At 50.4% G+C, this 18,960-nt stretch overlaps 1 protein-coding gene across 4 annotated transcripts in view; it reads left to right on the top strand.

The window, feature by feature from the left end:
* The first annotated feature begins 2,483 nt into the window (after window positions 1–2,483).
* Window positions 2,484–18,960, top strand: part of MOCS1 (molybdenum cofactor synthesis 1) — a 33,950-nt gene continuing 17,473 nt past the window's right edge. For 2 of the 4 annotated variants that reach the window (XM_006074720.4, XM_044930443.2), the window contains exons 1-3: window positions 2,484–2,684; window positions 10,764–10,890; window positions 12,346–12,513. In XM_006074720.4, the coding sequence (XP_006074782.3) occupies window positions 2,571–2,684; window positions 10,764–10,890; window positions 12,346–12,513 (409 nt within the window). In that variant the 5' untranslated portion in view covers window positions 2,484–2,570. Of the gene's footprint in view, window positions 2,685–3,909; window positions 4,684–10,763; window positions 10,891–12,345; window positions 12,514–18,960 lie in introns of those variants that run through there. The other 2 variants (XM_044930447.1, XM_044930444.2) reach the window with 2 other exon arrangements.

An 18,960-nucleotide genomic window follows, 5' to 3' on the forward strand; every position in this document is an offset into this window, starting at 1 on the left:
GAAATAATATTGCATTGTCTAGGTGTACCACAGCTTATTAACCCATTTACCCACTGAAGGACATCTTGGTTGCTTTCAAAAGTTTTGTCCTGGGTCCTTTTTGGGAGGGGGGGGGGACATTGAGAGGAGGGAAGACGGGCATCAAACTTAGTTGTGGACAGAGCTTGAACAGTCCTCCATGGGGTCTCAGGACCTTTTCAAATAGATTTCCACCAGGCCTGTCCCACTGTTTCAAATGTACCCAAACACACCTTCAACCCCTGCATATATTGTCTGAACTTTGAAACATACTAACTACCAAGTGTGTATTAGGAAATAAAGATACAGTTCCTGGCCTCAAAAAAATGATAGACTAGAGGGGAGGAAAAGATAACTGACAGCAACTGATTTGTACAAATGCAGCGAGACTTTCAGAAAAGCTAGGGTGATTTTAGCTTCAAACTAAAGGTGAGTTTCCATGATGTTTTTCAGTGTTTGGTTCTTGCAGTTCCATAGTGATATAACAGACGGGCCTATTTGAGTGTAAGGATTCTTAGTACATAGATTGGAGAAGGCAATGGTACCCAACTCCAGTACTCGTGCCTGGAAAATTCCATGGAGGGAGGAGCCTGGTGGGCTGCAGTCCATGGGGCCTCTAAGAGTCGGACATGACTGAGCAACTTCACTTTCACTTTTCACCTTCATGCATTGGAGAAGGAAATGGCAACCCACTCCAGTGTTCTTACCTGGAGAATCCCAGGGACGGGGAGCCTGGTGGGCTACCATTTATGGGGTCGCACAGAGTCGGACATGACTGAAGCAACTTAGCAGCAGCAGCAGCAGTACATAGATTCGGAGAAGGAAATGGCAACCCACTCCAGTATTCTTGCCTAGAGAATTCCGTGGACAGAGGAGCCTGGTGGGCTGCTGTCCATGGGGTCACACAGAGTCAGACATGACTGAAGCGACTTAGCATGCATGCATGCATTGGAGAAGGAAATAGCAACCCACTCCAGTATTCTTGCCTGGTGAATCCCATGGACGGAGGAGCCTGATGGGGTCTATGGGGTCACACAGTCGAACACGACTGAAGCGACTTAGCAGCAGCAGCAGCAGCAGCAGCAGTACATAGATTCATTACTGAGGGTGCATTCCATGGAAAGTTTTAAAGACTATGCTCTTTGTTTTTGAGAGAGAGAAAGGGACCCTTCTTGCCAATTCCTGATACATACTGAATCTTGACTTTAGGAATCATATTGTCTTGGGTTTAAATCCCAGTTTTGCCAGCTATCAACCATGTGACTCTGGCAAAATTACCTATCCTCTCCAAGCTTCTGTTTCCTAAGTTGCAAAGCTGACATTCTATTATCTGTAAGACTATTGTAAGTACTAAGTGATACTTAGCATGATGTTTGGTGTGTAGGGAGCATTCCAAAGATGATATCCGCTTATTCTATGACTTCTTGCTACGTAGGTTTTTGAACACAGACACCAAGATTGTTAGTGTCCTTAGGGCACTAACAGTTGGAGAAGTGTACCCTGAAGGAGGGAGCTGACCATCCTACAACCAGGACCTAGACTCGGTGAAAGGACTTAGATAAGTCATGAATGTGCAGGCTCAGACATTGCTTTTTTTTAATTGATTAAGAACTATTCAATAAGCACTACGATAATGTGCTGTGCTGAGCACTGTGGGTGACACAAAATGACCGTGAGCATTGATCCCTTCTTTCTAGAAGACTGCAGTCACTGCATACAGGAGCATTACAAATATATATAGAACTACAGTACATACCATAATAGGTTAAAGGATTTATGACAAAGGAAGAAATAAAAGCCTAAAAGTTTCAGGAAAAGAGAGAACATTTGGTTGAGTATGTGTTTCGGGCTTAGGGCACTGTTGAGGTTAGTGAAATGGAATTTCTTCTGTGTCTGAGCATGGATGACCTTTAAATCAGCAGAGATGGGCAGAGGTGCATAGGTAGGAAAACACAGTCAAGGAAATGGCCAATAATCCTGTGTCAGGGAATGCAGGACGTACTTTGGGGAGAAATGGCTGATAAAGCCAGAAAGATGGTGAGGGAAAAGCCTACAGCTATTACTCATTCATGTCTTTTTTCCTCAGATCTTTTTATGTAAAATGTTGATATTTTGTTCATTATTATTATTATTATTATTAATTTGCATTCTGACTTTCTGAGATACTGCATTAAAACATTATCTTGAAAATCTACTCTTTTGGCATCTCCTTAAATTTCATTCACCTGGCCCTAAAGCACCTAGGTCGTGGTATGTGACTGGCACAAAGTCCAGAGCTGCCAGTAGGAAAAGACTCAGGATCTTTGGCTGAGTTTGAACCTGGCGTTTTCCAAGCCCTCCCTAGATAGAACACAACCTGCCAGGGAAAAGGAGCCGCCGGAGTGGACTACAACTCCCAGAAAGCCGCGCGGCACGGCGCCCAAGCCGATTGGCTGCTCGGGCCCCGCCCCCGCCGGGCCCCGCCCCCCTCGAGGACCCGGGGCGGCGAGTCCCGGGCTAGCGTTCTCCCGAATCGGCCACCCTGTGGTATCTTGCACAGCCGGCAGGCTTCAATGGCGGCCCAGCCAGTGTCCCGGGTGGTGCGGCGTGTCCTGAGAGCCGGTGTCCGGAGCTGCAGCTCGGGGGCTCCGGTGACGCAGCCATGCCCTGGAGAGCCTGTCGTGGAGGTGAGCCCGTTCGCATCTACACTTTTCCTGGGGGAGGCAGTGGCCAGGCAGCTAGCTGCCCAGAAGCACCCCGGCCCCTCCGGCGGCAGCTGCTTCTGAAAGTGGTGTCCGCTCCTGGGAGGGACCCCCGCCTCGGCGCTTAATTAGGCGCACAGGGAGAGGTGTGGAAAGATGTTCTCTAGATCGACCGCCCAGTCCCACCTGGAATCCCAGCTGGGGGTGGCGGGGTGGGGGTGCTCCCTGGGGTCTGACTCAAGAGCTTCCCTGCCCACCCGGCCAGGCAACCTCCTTCCAGGTCTGAGTTACTCCCAGAGATGGGGGAGCAGGCGGGCAGGACTCTGGGACCAGTGCAATGTTATTAGCACCCCTCTCAGCCCTGCCTCACACCCTTAAACAGCTTCTTCCTTCAACAGTTTTCCTCACTGTACCCCCCGGGGAGGGGGGTGCGGTGGTTAATCTGTGTGATCACGTGCTTTTGTGACACCTACTTCATAATGTGGCACTGACTAAAAATGTCACTTTGTAGTCACCTGGCTGTGTGACCCGTCCTTCACTAGCTGTTTGTGTTTCATCTTCATTTCCCTTAGGAGGGTTCAGCCTGATTCTGGAGCAGAGTGGAGCCCAGAACCTGGGCTCTTGCAGGTTTGGGAATCTGCTTTCTCTTTAGGGTTAGGATAGCGCCCCCCGCCCCGAGTCCTTAACAGCATCTCTCAGAGGGATTTTTGGCGTGACAAGTTTTCAATTTTGCCCATCTTGTCAGGGTATCATTTTGGGAGAAGCATCTCTCTTTATTTGGTGAAACCTTTTCTGGGTCCATTTGGTCATTCCTTTCCCACCACCTGGCACAGGACTTCAGGTTCAGGGGCTCAGCAGGTCAACAGATTGAGCACCTGCTGTTGCTCAATCAGGAGGAGGGTCTCAGGCTACATTGCTTTCCCCAATTCTGACCTCCCTCCTCACCCTCAGAATCCTGGGATAAGCAATTCGCATTGCTGGGAGGTGAAGAAGTGTGTCCAAATTCTTGAATTCTGAACGTCATGGAGGGAAAAATGGGAAAACCAAAATGGCTGAGAGGTCTTTAAAGAATTTAGGAAAAAGGGAAGTTTCTCCTCCCCACCCTGAGCCCCTAACTTACTTTGTACTTTTCAGCCTGATGCTAAGTGGCTTCATTTATGGTCTCACCGAGGCCTCATAGTAAACCACCTGAGGTAAGTAGAGTTTGTATCTTCAGGTGAGGGAGCCCATGGAAGTGAACTTCCCTGGACCCCCCTGAGCTGTAAAGTAAGTGAGCAGGAGCGCAAACTCTCGCACCTGTGCTCCGGCTTCTTTTCTTCAGGGAGGATGGGGGAGGCTGCTCCTGCCCTTTCCTTTACACTGTGAGGGCGGAGGTATCATTAGCCGGTAGGAAGGTGGACTTGAGCAGAATGCCTCAATTTTAATCCCAGCCCTGTCACTTACTAGGTGTGTGAATGTCAGCAAGTCCCTTCACCACTCAGTGCCTCAGTCTTCTCCTCTGTGAAATGGGAAAAACAGTGTCTACTTCTTAGGGTGGTTATAGAGATTAAAGGAGTTAATGTAATATATATATACACACTTGAAAAGTCTGGCCTGTGTACATGCTGTGCATGAGTATCTCATGTTTGTCTTAATAATTATCCTGTCACGCCATAAGTCCCCTCCCACCTGGACGTCTCCCAGCAGGGTTATCCTCCACAGACAGGTTGCTTCCCTGTGTTTCTAGGTACGGTGCTTACTCGGTGCTCTGCGGGCGGTGGCGTCAGCAGATATTTGGGGCCATTTGAAACAGACCTGGTGAGGTAGCACGCAACAGAGCGCTGGACAGGATGCCCCAAGCTTTCACGCTCACTGTGCCCAAAGTGTGACGCTGGTCCTCGGCCTGCGGCTTCCCCTCTTTTCATACCTTTAAGACCAAGGGGTGGCCAGCCCATCTGTACGCAGTTGAGGGAGGGCATAGAATGTCCTCCGGAGACTCTCAGAGGTGAGCGAGTCTTGGAGACAGCTGTGTTCTGCTCATCTGCTGAGCTTGCCAGTTTGTGGGAGCAAGGGTGGGGGCTCCTGGAATCCCCATCCTCCCTTGCCTTCCAGCAGGGAGCCTTTTCCCCACACCACCGTGCCCTGGAGTGCCCTGGAGGTCTGGTTTGGGATGGGAGGTGCTGGGAGAGACAAGGGGAAGCCAGGGGGTGTTGTCCGTTTGTCAGGGTGTGGGCTTGTCTCTTCGTCAGAGTGTGGGCGGGAGAGCGATGTGAGGTGTGAGGAGGGAGCTGGCTGCGAGGCTGGTGGAAGGGGGCCTTGGGTTGGGTCCACTGGCAGCTTGAGGAGGTTCTCCAGGTGGACAGGGAGGTAGGTAGGGGAGGCGGAGCTCCCTGCCAGCCTGCTTGGCACAGTCAGGACAGAGGGCTTCCCACAGTTGCAAGCGCTACACCCCTTTTTCTCCGTCTCAGGTTCCAGGCAGGCTTCGTTGAGGTGACATGGGGCTGGCCTCAGGTCCCGGGCATGCTGCCTTGGTCCAGGGGAGAGGCTGACTCTCTGCCAGCGGCGCCTAGTTATTCGGGGGGCCGGGAAGAGCATGTGTTGGAGAGGTTTCTGCAGGGAGGGACTGTGTACATGAGGAGGATGGCCGGGCCAGGCCTGGGGCAGTCACCCTCGGGAGGAAAGCAGACTTTTCAGGAGGCCTGTCTGAACGTCCAACCTGCCCAGCTCCTCAGAGGGCTGTGTTTCAGTGACGTATATGACTATCCTTACAGATGTGAAGACCTCAGACTTAGGGCGGGGCTGGAGGGAGAGTGGAGGTCAAGGCCTGGGGCTGGGCACTTTGTCCAGGTCCCCTCATTTAATAGAGATGAATTTTGAACATCCCTGGGTATAGCTCGTCCCAAAGAGCCTGTAAATTGGCCCAGTGCTATTTGGGTTTGGCCTGTCTCTTTGTCCCCCAGCTCCTCTGGTATCTACACTGCAGAGCAATTTGGAAGTTGGCCTTTATCAGACAAATCAAAGGCCCGATGTTAATGGATACCAGGGAAGGCACTTGGAGGGCAGGTCCCTCCTTAAACTGACTCCTTCCTACTACCCTTCCCCACCTCACCCAGTCTGCACTGATAGGAGATGAGGTGTAACCAGTAGCATATGGTTGGCTGCCTTGGGCCCAGTTAATCGCACTGGTGTCCATGGTCCCTGGGTAGCTCAGACCCCCCTTGTCCTGCTTCGAGTGGTGTGAGGGCAGGTCTGGAAACCCCAGCCTTGGGCCCTCTGCCATTAAGTAGGGCTTTGCAAGACTAGGGAAGCTGACATGAGTGGGAAAACTAGTCATAGTGTATACAACTAGTGCCCCTCCATGGATATATGATGACTGGACATTTCTGAGTAGGCGTTAGATTAAGTGAATGGGAGCAGTCTCTTCCTGAACCCCTACTGTGTGCCAGGAGCTCCTCCAGTTGACTTAGGATTATCATCCATACTTTATGGATGAGGAAGCTAAAGCTGAAAGAGTAGTAGGCAACCCGGCCTGTCGTTCAGGTTTACCCACCTCCAAAGCCAATGCTCAGAACTGCAATCACCCGGATTAACATGGCACCGAATTCTGGTGTGGCTGGGCCAATGGTTCTCAACCTGGGCTGCAGAGAAGACTAGGAACGCTACAAACAAAGCCAGGGCCCCAACTCAGAGCAGCTGAGACAGAATCTTTGGTCTGGGGCTCTGGCATCAGTACTGCTAAGAAGTTCTCCAGGTTATTTTCATGTGTAACAAGAGTTGAGAGTCACTGTTAGAGGCTAAACCATTTTTTTTGTTTTAATTTGGAGAGGGGCATGGCAACCCACTCCAGTATTCTTGCCTGGAGAATCCCACAGACAGAGGAGCCCGGCGGGCTGCAGTCCATGGGGTCACAAAGAGTTGGACATGACCAAGCAACTAACACACACATTGTTGCTTTACGATATTGTACAACAGAGTGAATTAGCTGTATGTATACATTTACCCTTTCCCTCTTGGCTCTCCGTGGGGCTAAAGAATTTTGACAGTAGAGACCAGCCTAGAAATGAATGGCTACCCAAGTGTAACTGGGTTTCACACACACTGCCTTTCTCTCTGAATTGGGGATCTGCCTGTCTGTCCATTGACACAGGTGTTTCGACACCTGCTATGACTCGGGAACGCTGAGTCAGGCGGGAAGACTTTCCACTCCAGGCAGGGCCCGGGGAGTCTCCGCAGCCAAGGGTGTTCTGCTTGTGACATGTAGCCTCTCCTGGGCGAGAGGCTTCACTGTCTAATCTGCCCGATAATTCCTCCTGGATTCCAATCTCCTTTGGTGCTAATATTTTTTTTCCCCTCCCAGGGGGTTTAAAGGAAAGGAAAAAAAAAAAAAAGGAAGAATGAAAGTAGGACATGCAGTGTTGGAGGAGAGAGGAGGCAGGGATGAGGCGTGTTGATATCCAAGTGATGAGTTTGCAGTCCTGGCAGAGAGAGGGAGACGAGAGATGTGTTTTGTGTGTGTTTAGGAGGCTGCCTCAGGTACTGGCTGTATGATCTGAATGAATGTAGAGAAGGTCACTCTTGGTTTCAAAAATGAAATCAGGCCTGCCCCACCCTTGGCCAGAACAGAGGGCCTAATTCCGTGCTGGGTTGCTCCATTCCACACCCGCTCTCCAGTTTCTGCTGAGTCACGAGCCTCTGTCTTCTCACTGGCTCCCATTCGGGGATTCATTTGGGTTCCTCCCTCACCCAGCCGCCTCCCCCAGGGTGTTCAGATTAGGGTGAGGAGGGCATCTTGGCGAGGGAGAGGAGGGGCCCTGGAGTGATTAACCAGTTACTCAATTGTGAATAGCTGTTGATTCCTGAGTGTCTGGGCTCCTGGACTCTGGTGGCCAGTGGGGGTGGGACTCTTGATTCTGCTGTGTCCCTGCCTCACCCCCAAGGGCATGGGGGAAGTGGGGAAGTGAAAAGGCAGTGGGGTGAGTGGGGAGGGAGGAGGGAGCACTCTTGTGATTATTTCAGACTGCAATTCAGGGAAGTGACGGCTACTTTCTGGTCCCTGGACCATGAGCAGAGTTTCTTAGATGATTGAGAAACTGGTCCGGAAGTGAGCAGAGCGAGGTCAGTTTTATGGACCCAGGAAAAGCCTGAAGCACCCCCTGCTCTCTTTCTCTCTCTCACCCCTTCTGCTTCTTGAGTCAATCAGTAGCCCTTGACCTTGGCTGTACATTAGAATCGCCCAGAGAGATGAAAACCGCAAGCACCTGGAAATCTGAATTCAACTGGTCTCCATGGGAATGTTTTTCTTCAACTCCCCAGATGGTTCTAACATGCAGCCAGGGCTGGGGAGGTCCCTGAAGTAAATGTTTCTCTTTTCTGGACCGCAGGAGACCCAGAGAAGTGCTTTCTTTCTTTTTTAAACATTTAAAAAAATTTTTTTATTGGAATATAGTTGATTTACAATGTGCTGTACAGCAAAGTGAATTGCTTATACATACATCCACTCTTTTTTAGATTCTTTTCCATATAGGCCATGACAGAGTTCTGAGTAGAGTTCCCTATGCTATACAGTAGGGCCTTATTAGCAGTGTGTGTACAGCCTTCCCTGGTGGCTCAGTGGTAAAAGAATCCGCCTGCTGATGCAAAAGATGCGACTTGGATCCCTGGATCAGGAAGATCCCCTGAGGAAGGAAATGGCAGCTCGATTGTGCATTCTTGCCTGGAAAACCCCATGGACAGAGAGAGGAGCCTGGCAGGCTACAGTCCATGGAATCGAAAAGAGTCAGACATGACTTAGCAACTGAGCACTCAGCACACAAGTGTGCGTATGTCAATCCCCCTTTATAAGTCTTCCAATTTATCCCTTTCTCCCTTGGCAACCATAAGATTGTTTTCTACATCTGTAACTTTTTTTTTTTTCCTATTTTGTAAGCAAGTTCATTTGTGCCATTTTTTTTTTTTTTTTTAGATTCCACATGGAATTGATATGGTATTTGTCCTTCTCTGTCTGACTTCACTCAGTATGACAGTCTCTAGGTCTATCCATGTTGCTACAAATGGCATTATTTGTTCTTTTTTATGGCTGAATCATCTTCCATTGGGTATAAGTACCACATCTTCTTTATCCATTCCAGAGGCCTGCTTTATTAGGTTATAAGATGGTGATAATCTGGGGTGTTTCTCTGCCAGCATCCTGGCTAACCCCCTCTTTTACAGCAGGACACTTTTAGCCCACAACTGTCCTTGTTTTATAGCTGGGAGAGCGGACCAAGAGGAGTCAGAGAACTTTGCCAGTCTGTCAGGGTACACAGAGCCTGGAAACCAGGGGTTCTTGCCCCCCAGTCCAGAGCTTTATCCGTAGACCTCACAGATGACCACACGGTCATGATTTCTTTGTTCTAAAGACTCTAGAGAAATGACTTCTCCCTGCCCTGTATTCCATCCTGTGTACCTTCTTGGACACACCCTATGCAAGTAGGGGAAAGACTGCAGAACTTAGAAGACCTGGATTTGAGTCCTGGTTCCACCAGGGGTGTTCGTGGGCCCCATCGAAGCATTGGTTATAATAATCCTTTCAGGTGTGGGGATGGAGCAGGGAACGTTCTTTGGAACCTCAAGATGCCTTGCAGATGTTATTTCTGTGGGGCAGTTATCATCAACATCAGTCATGACCCAGGGATGTGGTCTAAAGCAGGGGTCCCCAACCTTTTTGCCACCAGGGACCAATTTCATGAAAGACACTTTTCCACAGACTAGGGCTGGGGTTGGGGGGATGGTTTTGGGATGATTCAAGTGCATTACATTTCCTCTGCACTTTATTTCTAATCTAATGCTGCCACTGATCTTATAGGAGGTACTGGTCCGCAGCCTGGACTTCGTGGACCCCTGCTCTAAAGGGAGGGGTAGAGAGAGAGCAGATGATCTCAGACTTGGGAAAGGGGGACGGAGGCTGGCTGCCTCCTCTCTCTCCCCCAGGATGCGTTTGTGCCTTGTGAGAAGGCTCCAGCAATCCCCTCCCCATTATACCCCAAAGTGTGGGTCCTTAATCCTTTCTTCTGGCAGTGGGTGGGTGAAGGGTAAGGACTGACATAATCTGGGCATGGGGTTAGCGTGGTGGCCATCCCGCATCTCCATCCTCCCTTCCTGGGGGCTGGTGTCCTCATTCCTTCTGTGGGTCCCCCTGGTTGTACTGTCCTTACCCCAGGCCTTCTACAGGAGGCGAGCCCCCCATCGTAGGTGTACCCACCCTGGCTGGCTACGGCCTCCAGCTTCTCCTGTGGGTGTAGTCTGTTGGGTCCCCCTGGGCAATGGGGAGGCAGCTTGTGTGACCCCATCTGCCACAAGGAGTAATTGCTTTGAGCTCAAGGTAAGGAGGGCTTCCCTGGTGACTCAGCTGGTAAAGAATCTGCCTGCAATGTGGGAGACCTGGGTTTGATCCCTGGATTGGGAAGATCCCCTGGAGAAGGGAAAGGCTACCCACTCCAGTATTCTGGCCTGGAGAATTCCTTGGACTGTATAGTCCATGGGGTCGCAAAGAGTCAGACACAACTGAGCGACTTTCACTTTCAAGGTAAGGAAGGGGAAGCCTGAGTTGGAGAAGTGGTTCCATGTTCCAGGCCACTGGCCCTCGTAGCTGCCTGCTCCTCCCTCGTTTCTGGACGTGTTTCTTGGGTGCTGAGAGGCACATGCCCTCCTGGTGACCTGTCCAAAAGATGCTAGGGATGGCTGTTCCTGGATGGGCGTCCTTTGAGGGAGGCGTGACAGGGAGGAGGTGGGGGCTGGGTGGGGTCTAGTGCCCTTTGCCCTGCCCTGATGCCCAAGAAGCTGCACCCCAGCAGAGGCCCTGCACCCCCAGGGCTGAGTATGGGGCTTGGAGGGGAGGGCCTTCCTTCTAGACCTGTCTCTCATCCTGTGAATGAGGGGAGACTTCCAGACCCCCACAACCGCGGAGCCCACATATAGATGGAGAGGCAGTGTGTGCGGGTGTCAGAGGGGAGGGGGAGGGTGGTTGATGGGGGTGGGGGTCGTGTGCCGGAGGTGGGCTCTCCACACACCTGCCCCCAGCCCGTGGTTCCTCCCACCCCACTGCAGGTGCCGTCCAGGCCGAGGCTGTTCCTGGGGGAGCGTGCCGCCCCCTTCTCCGCCTTCCTCACTGACAGCTTCAGCCGGCGCCACAGCTACCTGCGGATCTCCCTCACCGAGAGGTGCAACCTCAGATGTGAGTCGCCCCCCGGGCCCTCTCTGGGCACCTGTCCCTCTGCTGCAGCGGCCCCTGCAATCGCCCCTGGTCCAGGAATCCTCCTCCCCATTCCTCTTTCTAGAAAACTCCACCCAGCCTTCTTCCTTGCTCGTCAGGTGGGGTTCAGGGGCAAGATGGGGATCAAGAGTGAGTTTTGTGATCCTGGAAGCTGGGTTCTCCTTGGAATCAGGCTGGAGAACAGAATTGCTGTTGGATTCAGGGTCGAGGCTGACCCGGGACCTACCACGGGCTCGGGACTCTTCCTCCCTCCCTCCTAATTCCCTGAGGTCTGCACAGTGCAGGACATGGCATGGGGCCCGCCGGGCACTGTAAACAGGAGAAATAGGCTGGTGCCCATGGCCAGCACTGCTGGGTATAACAAAACACTCCAGTTTCATGAGACAGGTCGTCTGGAGCCAGGCTGGTACACAGTCTTCATTGCATAACATTATACAGAGAGCTCTGGGCGGGTCCACTGCTGGAGGGACTTCCACAGTGTGTGCGTCCATCTGTCTTGCCTTTCTTTCATCTTTCCTCCCTTCCTCCCTTCCTCTCACTGTAACTCACGGTAAGAAATGTGTTTACTTCATGGCCCAATAAATACATGTCTGTGTAGTAAATGTTCAACCTACCAATACTTACCCCGTGCAGTACTGATGTTCTGATGTTCTTGCCTAATCTGTTCCATCTTCAAAGACCAATTCTAGACCCTTCCCTAATCTGCCCGACTCCCTGACAGGTCCTGACCACTAGTGCTGTTGAACCTGTCCCACGGGAACTGAAGGGAGGAAATGGTGCCCCACTCACCAGCCAGGGCTCGCCTCGTTATCCCCTTTTGCTGCCTTGTCCTGGACAGGCGGTACCTCAGTCTTCCAGTCTGTGAAATGGGACTGGTGTTCGGTCACCTGAAGGACTGTAGCCTGGGTGTGAGAACACGTGTTGCCACAGAGGAGAGTGGCTCTGCCCAGGGCAGGGAGCACCTTCTGGCCTCCTGCACCTCAGGACACACAGAGGTGGGGCTCACTGCTTGTCACACCAGATGCAGTGAAGGGACTGAATGATGGCAGGATGGGGGGGCCCAGGGCCCTGGCCTTCTGCGCAGACCCCGCCCAGCGACCCCTCACAGAGGAGGCAGTCTCGGCCTGCCCCTGCCCCCAGCCAGGCTGCCCTGGCCTCTCATTTCTCATCTTTAACCCACTGAGGGACATCAAGGCTGGATGGGGAGGGGTGTTAAATTTTATAGAAGAGGAAGGTGAGCCTCAGAGAGAGTCTGGCCTAGGGTTTGTGCCACCTCAGACTTGGCCGGGTCTCTCCTCCTAGCTGGGTTGGGGTTCCGGAGAAACGTACAGCATGGTGGGCGAGTTGGGGACTGGAGGCCTCATGGTCTGACCGCCATGGTCACTTCCTTCCTCCACGTCCCCTCCCTTCCCTCAGGTCAATACTGCATGCCCGAGGAGGGGGTCCCTCTGACCCCCAAGGCTGACCTGCTGACCACAGAGGAAATCCTGACCCTGGCCCGGCTCTTTGTGAAAGAAGGCGTGGACAAGATCCGGCTCACGGGTGGGGAGCCGCTCATCCGGCCGGACGTGGTGGACATCGTGGGTGAGTTGACCAGGGTTATCACCACCTCTCCCAGGTCCTGCTCCATCCAGCTTGACTCGAGTACAAATAACAGAAGCCAACACTCCCTTGGGATGTTATGTTCACAGAGTCCTGCCACCCTCTGAAAACAGGCACCATCGTTATTCTCATTTTTGTTAAGAAATGAGGCACAGAGAAGTTGGAGAACTTGCCCAAGGTCACAAAGCTAGTAAGTGCCAGAGCCCAGTAGTTTGATGTCAGATTTAGACTAAAGTCCTCCCCCAGGCTTGGAGGCCCTCGTGATCTGGTTCCATCATCCGCAGAGACCTCTCTCCTGCCGCTCCACCCCCATCCTCCCCCGCATTCACGCCACCAGGCCTTTCCACGTGCTATTGCCCTCGCCAGGAGCAGGGGGCTGCCAGCCGGCCTCGTTCAGGGCCCTGCCCTGGTGTCATCTCCTTAGGGGAGGCCTCCTGGACCTAAAGTCCCTCCCTGCATACACGCCCCCAGCTATTTTGTCTCCCAGGAGTTGGCAAGATACAGTCCAGGGCCACCACCGGCCTGCGTGTAGCCTGTAAGCTAAGAATAGTTCTCTGTTTCTAAATGTGATTGAAAAAGAAAATCAAAAGAATAACCTCTGTGGCACATGAAAATTATGACATTTTAAATTCACCGTCCATTAATAAAGTTTTATTGTGATGTAACCACACCCACTCATTTACATATCTCCCACGTCCAGTACTCTTGCCTGGAAAATCCCATGGATGGAGGAGCCTGGTAGGCTGCAGTCCATGGGGTCGCTACCAGTCGGACACGACTGAGTGACTTCGCTTTCACTTTTCACTTTCACGCGTTGGAGAAGGAAATGGCAACCCACTCCAGTGTTCTTGCCTGGAGAATCCCAGGGACGGGGGAGCCTGGTGGGCCGCCGTCTATGGGGTCGCACAGAGTCGGACACGACTGAAGTGACTTAGCAGCAGCAGCATGTTGCAGAGCTGAGGCGTTGCCGCAAAGACCATGTGGCTGGCAAAGCTGAAAATATTTACTCTCTGGTCTTTCCGACAGAAAAGGTGTGGCGACCCTACTCTACCACATTATGTTGTTTGGTTAGTTTTTGTCTTCTCATTAACTAGCATGAAAGCTCTCAGGGATCTGGGTGGATTCTGTTCATAGCTGTGTTTCGAGCACCTAGGAAAGTGCCTGGCACACAGCTGGTGCTCACTGGTGTTTGCTGAATGAATGAAGGTGGTTCAGAATGCAATCTCTGAAGTATGATGCGCCCTTGTGGGGATCTCAGCTGCACTGTTACGGTGGTATACCTCGGGCAACTTTTAAAGTCCATCCTAAGCCTTCAGATGAAGAGGGTAACCTACCTTATAGGCTGGACCTGGGGAAGAAATAAGAAGGAAATGTCCAGCAAGTGGCAAGTGCTATGTGTGGGGTGGCCCTTGCCATATGCTGGTTCTAATCCCTGAGGTCAGGCAGGGACTGTGAGTGTGTGATTATAGAAGATGAAGTCAGAGGAAAATAAGGTTTCATTTTCTTGATTGCTGAGGCCCTCGCCTCTGCTGCTCAGGGTGGGACCCCCCACCCCCTACCCCCACCCCTCAGCTGTCCGCCTCACTTGCTGGTTCAATGCATGTTCTCTAGAGTGTCTGCTTGTGTGCCTGGCACTGCGTTGGGGTCAAAGGGGAGTGATCGCAGGCCCCACCTTCAAGGATCCCAGCTCATTGGTGGGAGTAGTTCCTGAAGACTGCCATCTGACACGGAGTTCAGCTGCGGTGGGGGCTCTGAGAAGGGGCCCAGGGACCCCTGCCAGCTCTTTCCTCCCTCCTGCCCTGTGGCCAGCTCCCTGCAACCCCCACTGGTCACTTGACCTGGAATCTTGGCATCCTTCCCGGGCTGCACACGCTGGCCAAGGGGAGTTGACTTGACCTGCCCTGTTCCAGGCCGTTCCTCAGGGCCTGATGGGCAGACCGGGTTCTAAGAAGGGGCCAGATCTGGCTGGCTGCCCTTGGTCAGGGCATCACCTCTGCTCTCTCTCGGGCCTGTGGTTGAGCCGGGGGGCGAGGATCACTGCTGGTTAGAGAGGGCTGGCTGAGCACAGTCAGGGGGACACAGAGCTCTCCTTGCATAGGAGGAGGCCAGGGAGCCCAGAGAGGTGGCAGCTGTGTTCCTGCTCTGGGCTCTTCCACCCCCTCGCCGTGTGAACTTGGGCAGGTTCCTGCCCCACCCTGGGCTCAGTGTCATGATCTACGCAGTGGTCGCTTCACGCGCTCTCCGGCTCTGATGGCCCTGGGTTATTGGTCCTGGCTTCGTAGTGTGGGGATAGTCGAGGGTTGATCACCACATAGATGGTGGTTTGGACAAGGAACCGGCTACTGTGACCTACTTTGAATGATTGATCTCTTTCTTCAATGGTGTGTATTGGGGCGGGGCAGGGGGGACAGTACCACCCCCTCAGCTCTCCCCAACACTCCGCCAGTGTTCTGAGACAATGGTAGTCATAGGGCCTTGAATTCCTGTGCTACTGTTTGCTGCCACTTTGACATCTCCCAGCCCAGCTCCTTTGATTGGCAGAGGTACTTCTTCAGAGTAAAACTGCCCTGCAGGGCAGGGTAAGTGGGGCTAGTGAGGAAGAAGGGCTAGAGGGAGGGGAGGGGGCAGCAGGCAGAGCTGAGATATTCACAGGCACTTGTCCCCCACCCTCCAGATGAGAGTTTTTAGGGACCCCATCCAGGGGGCAGAGTGAAGGGGTTGTGGGTTTCACTGAGTCAGCAGTCTTGGTCTCTCCGGATGCCTGCATGAGGCTGTTAGCCCTGGGACTGGTGCTGCAGAACTCCCCCTGAGAAGACAGCTCAGCTTGGGAGCCCCTCCAACAATCCTGAGCCGATACGGCACTGCTCCTCCTGGCTTGTATATGAGCAAGTTCCTCCCTTCTTGCCATGGGTTTAAGGCAGTGCTGTCCCATAGAACTTCCCAGGATGATGAAAGCGTTCTATGTATTGTCTGATACAGTAGGCAGCCTTGAGCTTCAGATGCTGCTACTGTGACCGAGACACTGAATTTGTAACTTTATTACAGTTTCACTAATTTAAATGGCCACGTGTGGTTAGCAGCTGCCACATTGGATGGTGACGGTTTGGAATTTTCAAAAAAAAGGAAGCATCAAGTAGGCACACCTTACTTGATGATGCTTCGCTTTACTGTACTTCACAGACACTGCGTTTTTCTACACGTGGAAGGTTTGTGGCAACCCTGCATTGAGCAAGTCTATTGGTGACATTTTTCCAACCGCATTCGCTCACTGTGTCACATTTTATTCTCACATTTCCAACTCTTTTTTTGTTGTTACATTTATTATGGTGATCTGTGATCAGTTATTTTTTTTCTAATATTTATTTATTTGGCTGTACCAGATCTTAGTTGCGGCATTCCAGATCTTCAATCTTTGTTACCGCATGTGAGATCTTAGTTCCCTGACCAGGTATTTAACCTGGACCCCTGCCTTGGGAGCTCGAAGTCTTAGCCCCTGGGCTTCCAGGGAAATCCCATGTGATCGGTTATTTTAGATGTTACTACTGCAACTCCCTGAAGGCTTAATAGTAGTAATTTTTAGCAATAAAATATTTTTTAATTCAAGTATGTACGTTTACTTAGACTAATGCTATTGTACACTTAACGAACTACAGGACAGTGTAAACATAATTTTTTTTTAACTGCACTGGGTCTTGGTTGCTCTGAACAGGCTTTCTCTGGTTGTGGCCAGTGGGGGCTACTCCTGGTGTTGCAGTGCACGGGTTTCTTATTGCAGCAGCTTCTCTCACTGCAGAGCACGGACTGTGGGTGCTTGGACTCAGTAGTTGTGCTGCTTTGTGGCATGTGGGATCTTTCCAGACCAGGGATAGAACCCATGTCCCCAGCCTTGGCAGATGGATTCTTAATCACTGGACCACTAGGGAAGTCCAACATAACTTTTACATGCACTGGAAACCCAGGAGACTCTGTGTGCCTTGCTTTATTGTGATCCTTGCCTTAGTACAGTGGCCTGGAATCAAGACCACAGTATCCTCGAGGTATGCCTGTGAACACACAGGTCCTGCGATAGTGTTGGCGATGTTTGCGGGCCACTTGTTTTGGCTTCTGACTTCAAGACTGACTTATCTCTGTCAGATGACAGCTTAGCTGGAGAATCGCTCAGTCCTGCAGGCTTTCCCTTTTTGGTTTTGTTCTTCCGTCCTCCGTTCTGTTCTTCCATTATGTTGAAGAAATGAAATGTGGACCATCCAGGTCCCAAAGCTCAGAGCCCCTAGTAAGAGGCCTGATGCAGTGAAGAGGCATGAAAGATTTTTGAAACAGGGTGAAGTTTTTACAAATTATTTTTGATGGACTCTAGTTACATAGAATTTCAGAGTAAATCCTAACCCTGGGTTCATTAAATAATCTCATTATTGATCCATGCATGGCCTTTTTCACTTTATTTATACAAATGTATTTACATTGTTTGATAATGATATGAATTCCTAAGGAAAGTCGCTACCTCATCAATTTTTTTTTTTGAAGAATCAGAACCCTGGAAAAAACCTTTGACCGCCTCTATGGACTTCACTACCTTGTATTTCTCCTTCTTAAGAAAACACTTTTAAATGCCTTGTTTATCCTTCCTTTGCTTTTTAAGAATGAGATAGTGTTCCTGAATTTTTAAGCACTGTGCTGTGTGCAGTCTTTCAGGCATTATTCTTTTGACGCAACTGAAATGCACAGATGTCACTGTGAGTTGCAGTTCGTTTCTTTCACTTCCGTCTCCTTTTCTCTTCCGTCTCCTGTTCTATTACGTGAATACACCACACTTCCTGTTCGTGAACGTTTGGGTTCTTTCCAGTTTCTTGATGTTATAAACGGTGCTGCTTGAAACACTTGTATTCTCATGCAAGATGCAACTGCATCTTGGTGCACACTTTCTCTAGGAAAGGAATTGCCAGGGTATGGGATATGTGAATGTTTAACCTTGCAAACAATTCGGCATTGTCTTACAGAGGTTGTACAACTCTAAACTCTCCCTAGCAGTACCTAAGTGTCTTTTGGATCCTTCCCAACATTCAGTATTATCATTCTGGACTCTTTCCAATGGACTGTGTATAAAATGCCATTTTATTGTGGTCTTGCTTCGTACTTCCCTGTTTAGAATGAGGTCAGGTGTCTTGTCACGTGTTTATTAGCTACATATATATTTATTTATTTTCCTGTGTCATACCAGATCAAGTCATGTGCTCATTTTTCTGTTTGGTTTTTCATATTGGTATGGTCCAAGTTCTTGAGATATGTTGCAAATATCTTCTCCCAGTTTGAAAAAACAAGCCATACTTTGTGTAACAATTTGTTTGATCAGTAGTAGTTCTTGAATTTATTAGTTCTGTCTTTTATGGTTAGTGCTTTTTGTACTTAATGAAACGCGTCACTCAAGGTCAGAATAATGCCTATGGTTTTACTGAAATATTTAAAGTTTTGTTTTTGCATTTAAGTCCTTAGTTAATCTGGGGGTAACTTCGGGGAATCCAGTTTCATTCTTTTTCACATGAATAGTCACTTTTTCTAGTTCTGTCTATTGAATAATTCCTACTTCCTCCATAAATCAGCTATGTGTGCGTTGGTCTGTTTTGAGTTCATTTTATTCTATTTAGTTTGTCTATCTGTACACCAGTATCACACAGTCTTAATCTCTATGGCTTCATAAGTCCGTTATCTGATAAGGGAAATGCGTTTTAATCTTCAACAGTGCTTTAGCTAGCTATACCAAGCTTTGTCCATGAGAATTTTAGAATCTGATTACCATGTTCCCTGGAAAATTCTGTTGGGATGTCGCCCCCCCCTTTTTTTATTGTGTTTAAATACACATAACAGAAAATTTACCATCTTACTTAAAGGTACAGCTCAGCGGTAGTAAGTACATTCACATTATTATGCAGCCATCACCACCATCTCTTCCTATTCTCTTGTACATCGGAAATTCTACTCCTATTAAACAGTGACTCCCCATTCTCTTCTTCCCCAGCCCCTGGCAACCACCATTATACTTTCTGTCTTTATGGTGTGGGCTGCTCTAAGACCCATCGCAGGAAAGCTATGACAAACCTAGACAGTGTATTGAAAGGCAGAGACGTTACTCTGCCGCCAAAGGTCCATATAGTCAAGCTGTGGTCTTCCCAGTGGTCACGTACGGTTGTGAGAGCTGGACCGTAAAGAAGGCAAAAAGCCAAAGAATTGATGCCTCAAACTGTGGTGCTGGAGAAGACTCCTGAAAGTCCCTTGGACAGCAAGGAGATCAAACCAGCCAATCTTAAAGGAGACAACTCTGAATATTCACTGGAAGGACTGATGCTGAACCTGAAGCTCCAGTATTTTCGTTATCTGATGCAGACAGACAACTCTTTGGGAAAGTCCCTGATGCTGGGAAAGATTGAGGGCAAA

The sequence above is a fragment of the Bubalus bubalis genome, chromosome 2, assembly GCF_019923935.1.
Source record: "Bubalus bubalis isolate 160015118507 breed Murrah chromosome 2, NDDB_SH_1, whole genome shotgun sequence".
Lineage (NCBI taxonomy): Eukaryota > Metazoa > Chordata > Mammalia > Artiodactyla > Bovidae > Bubalus > Bubalus bubalis.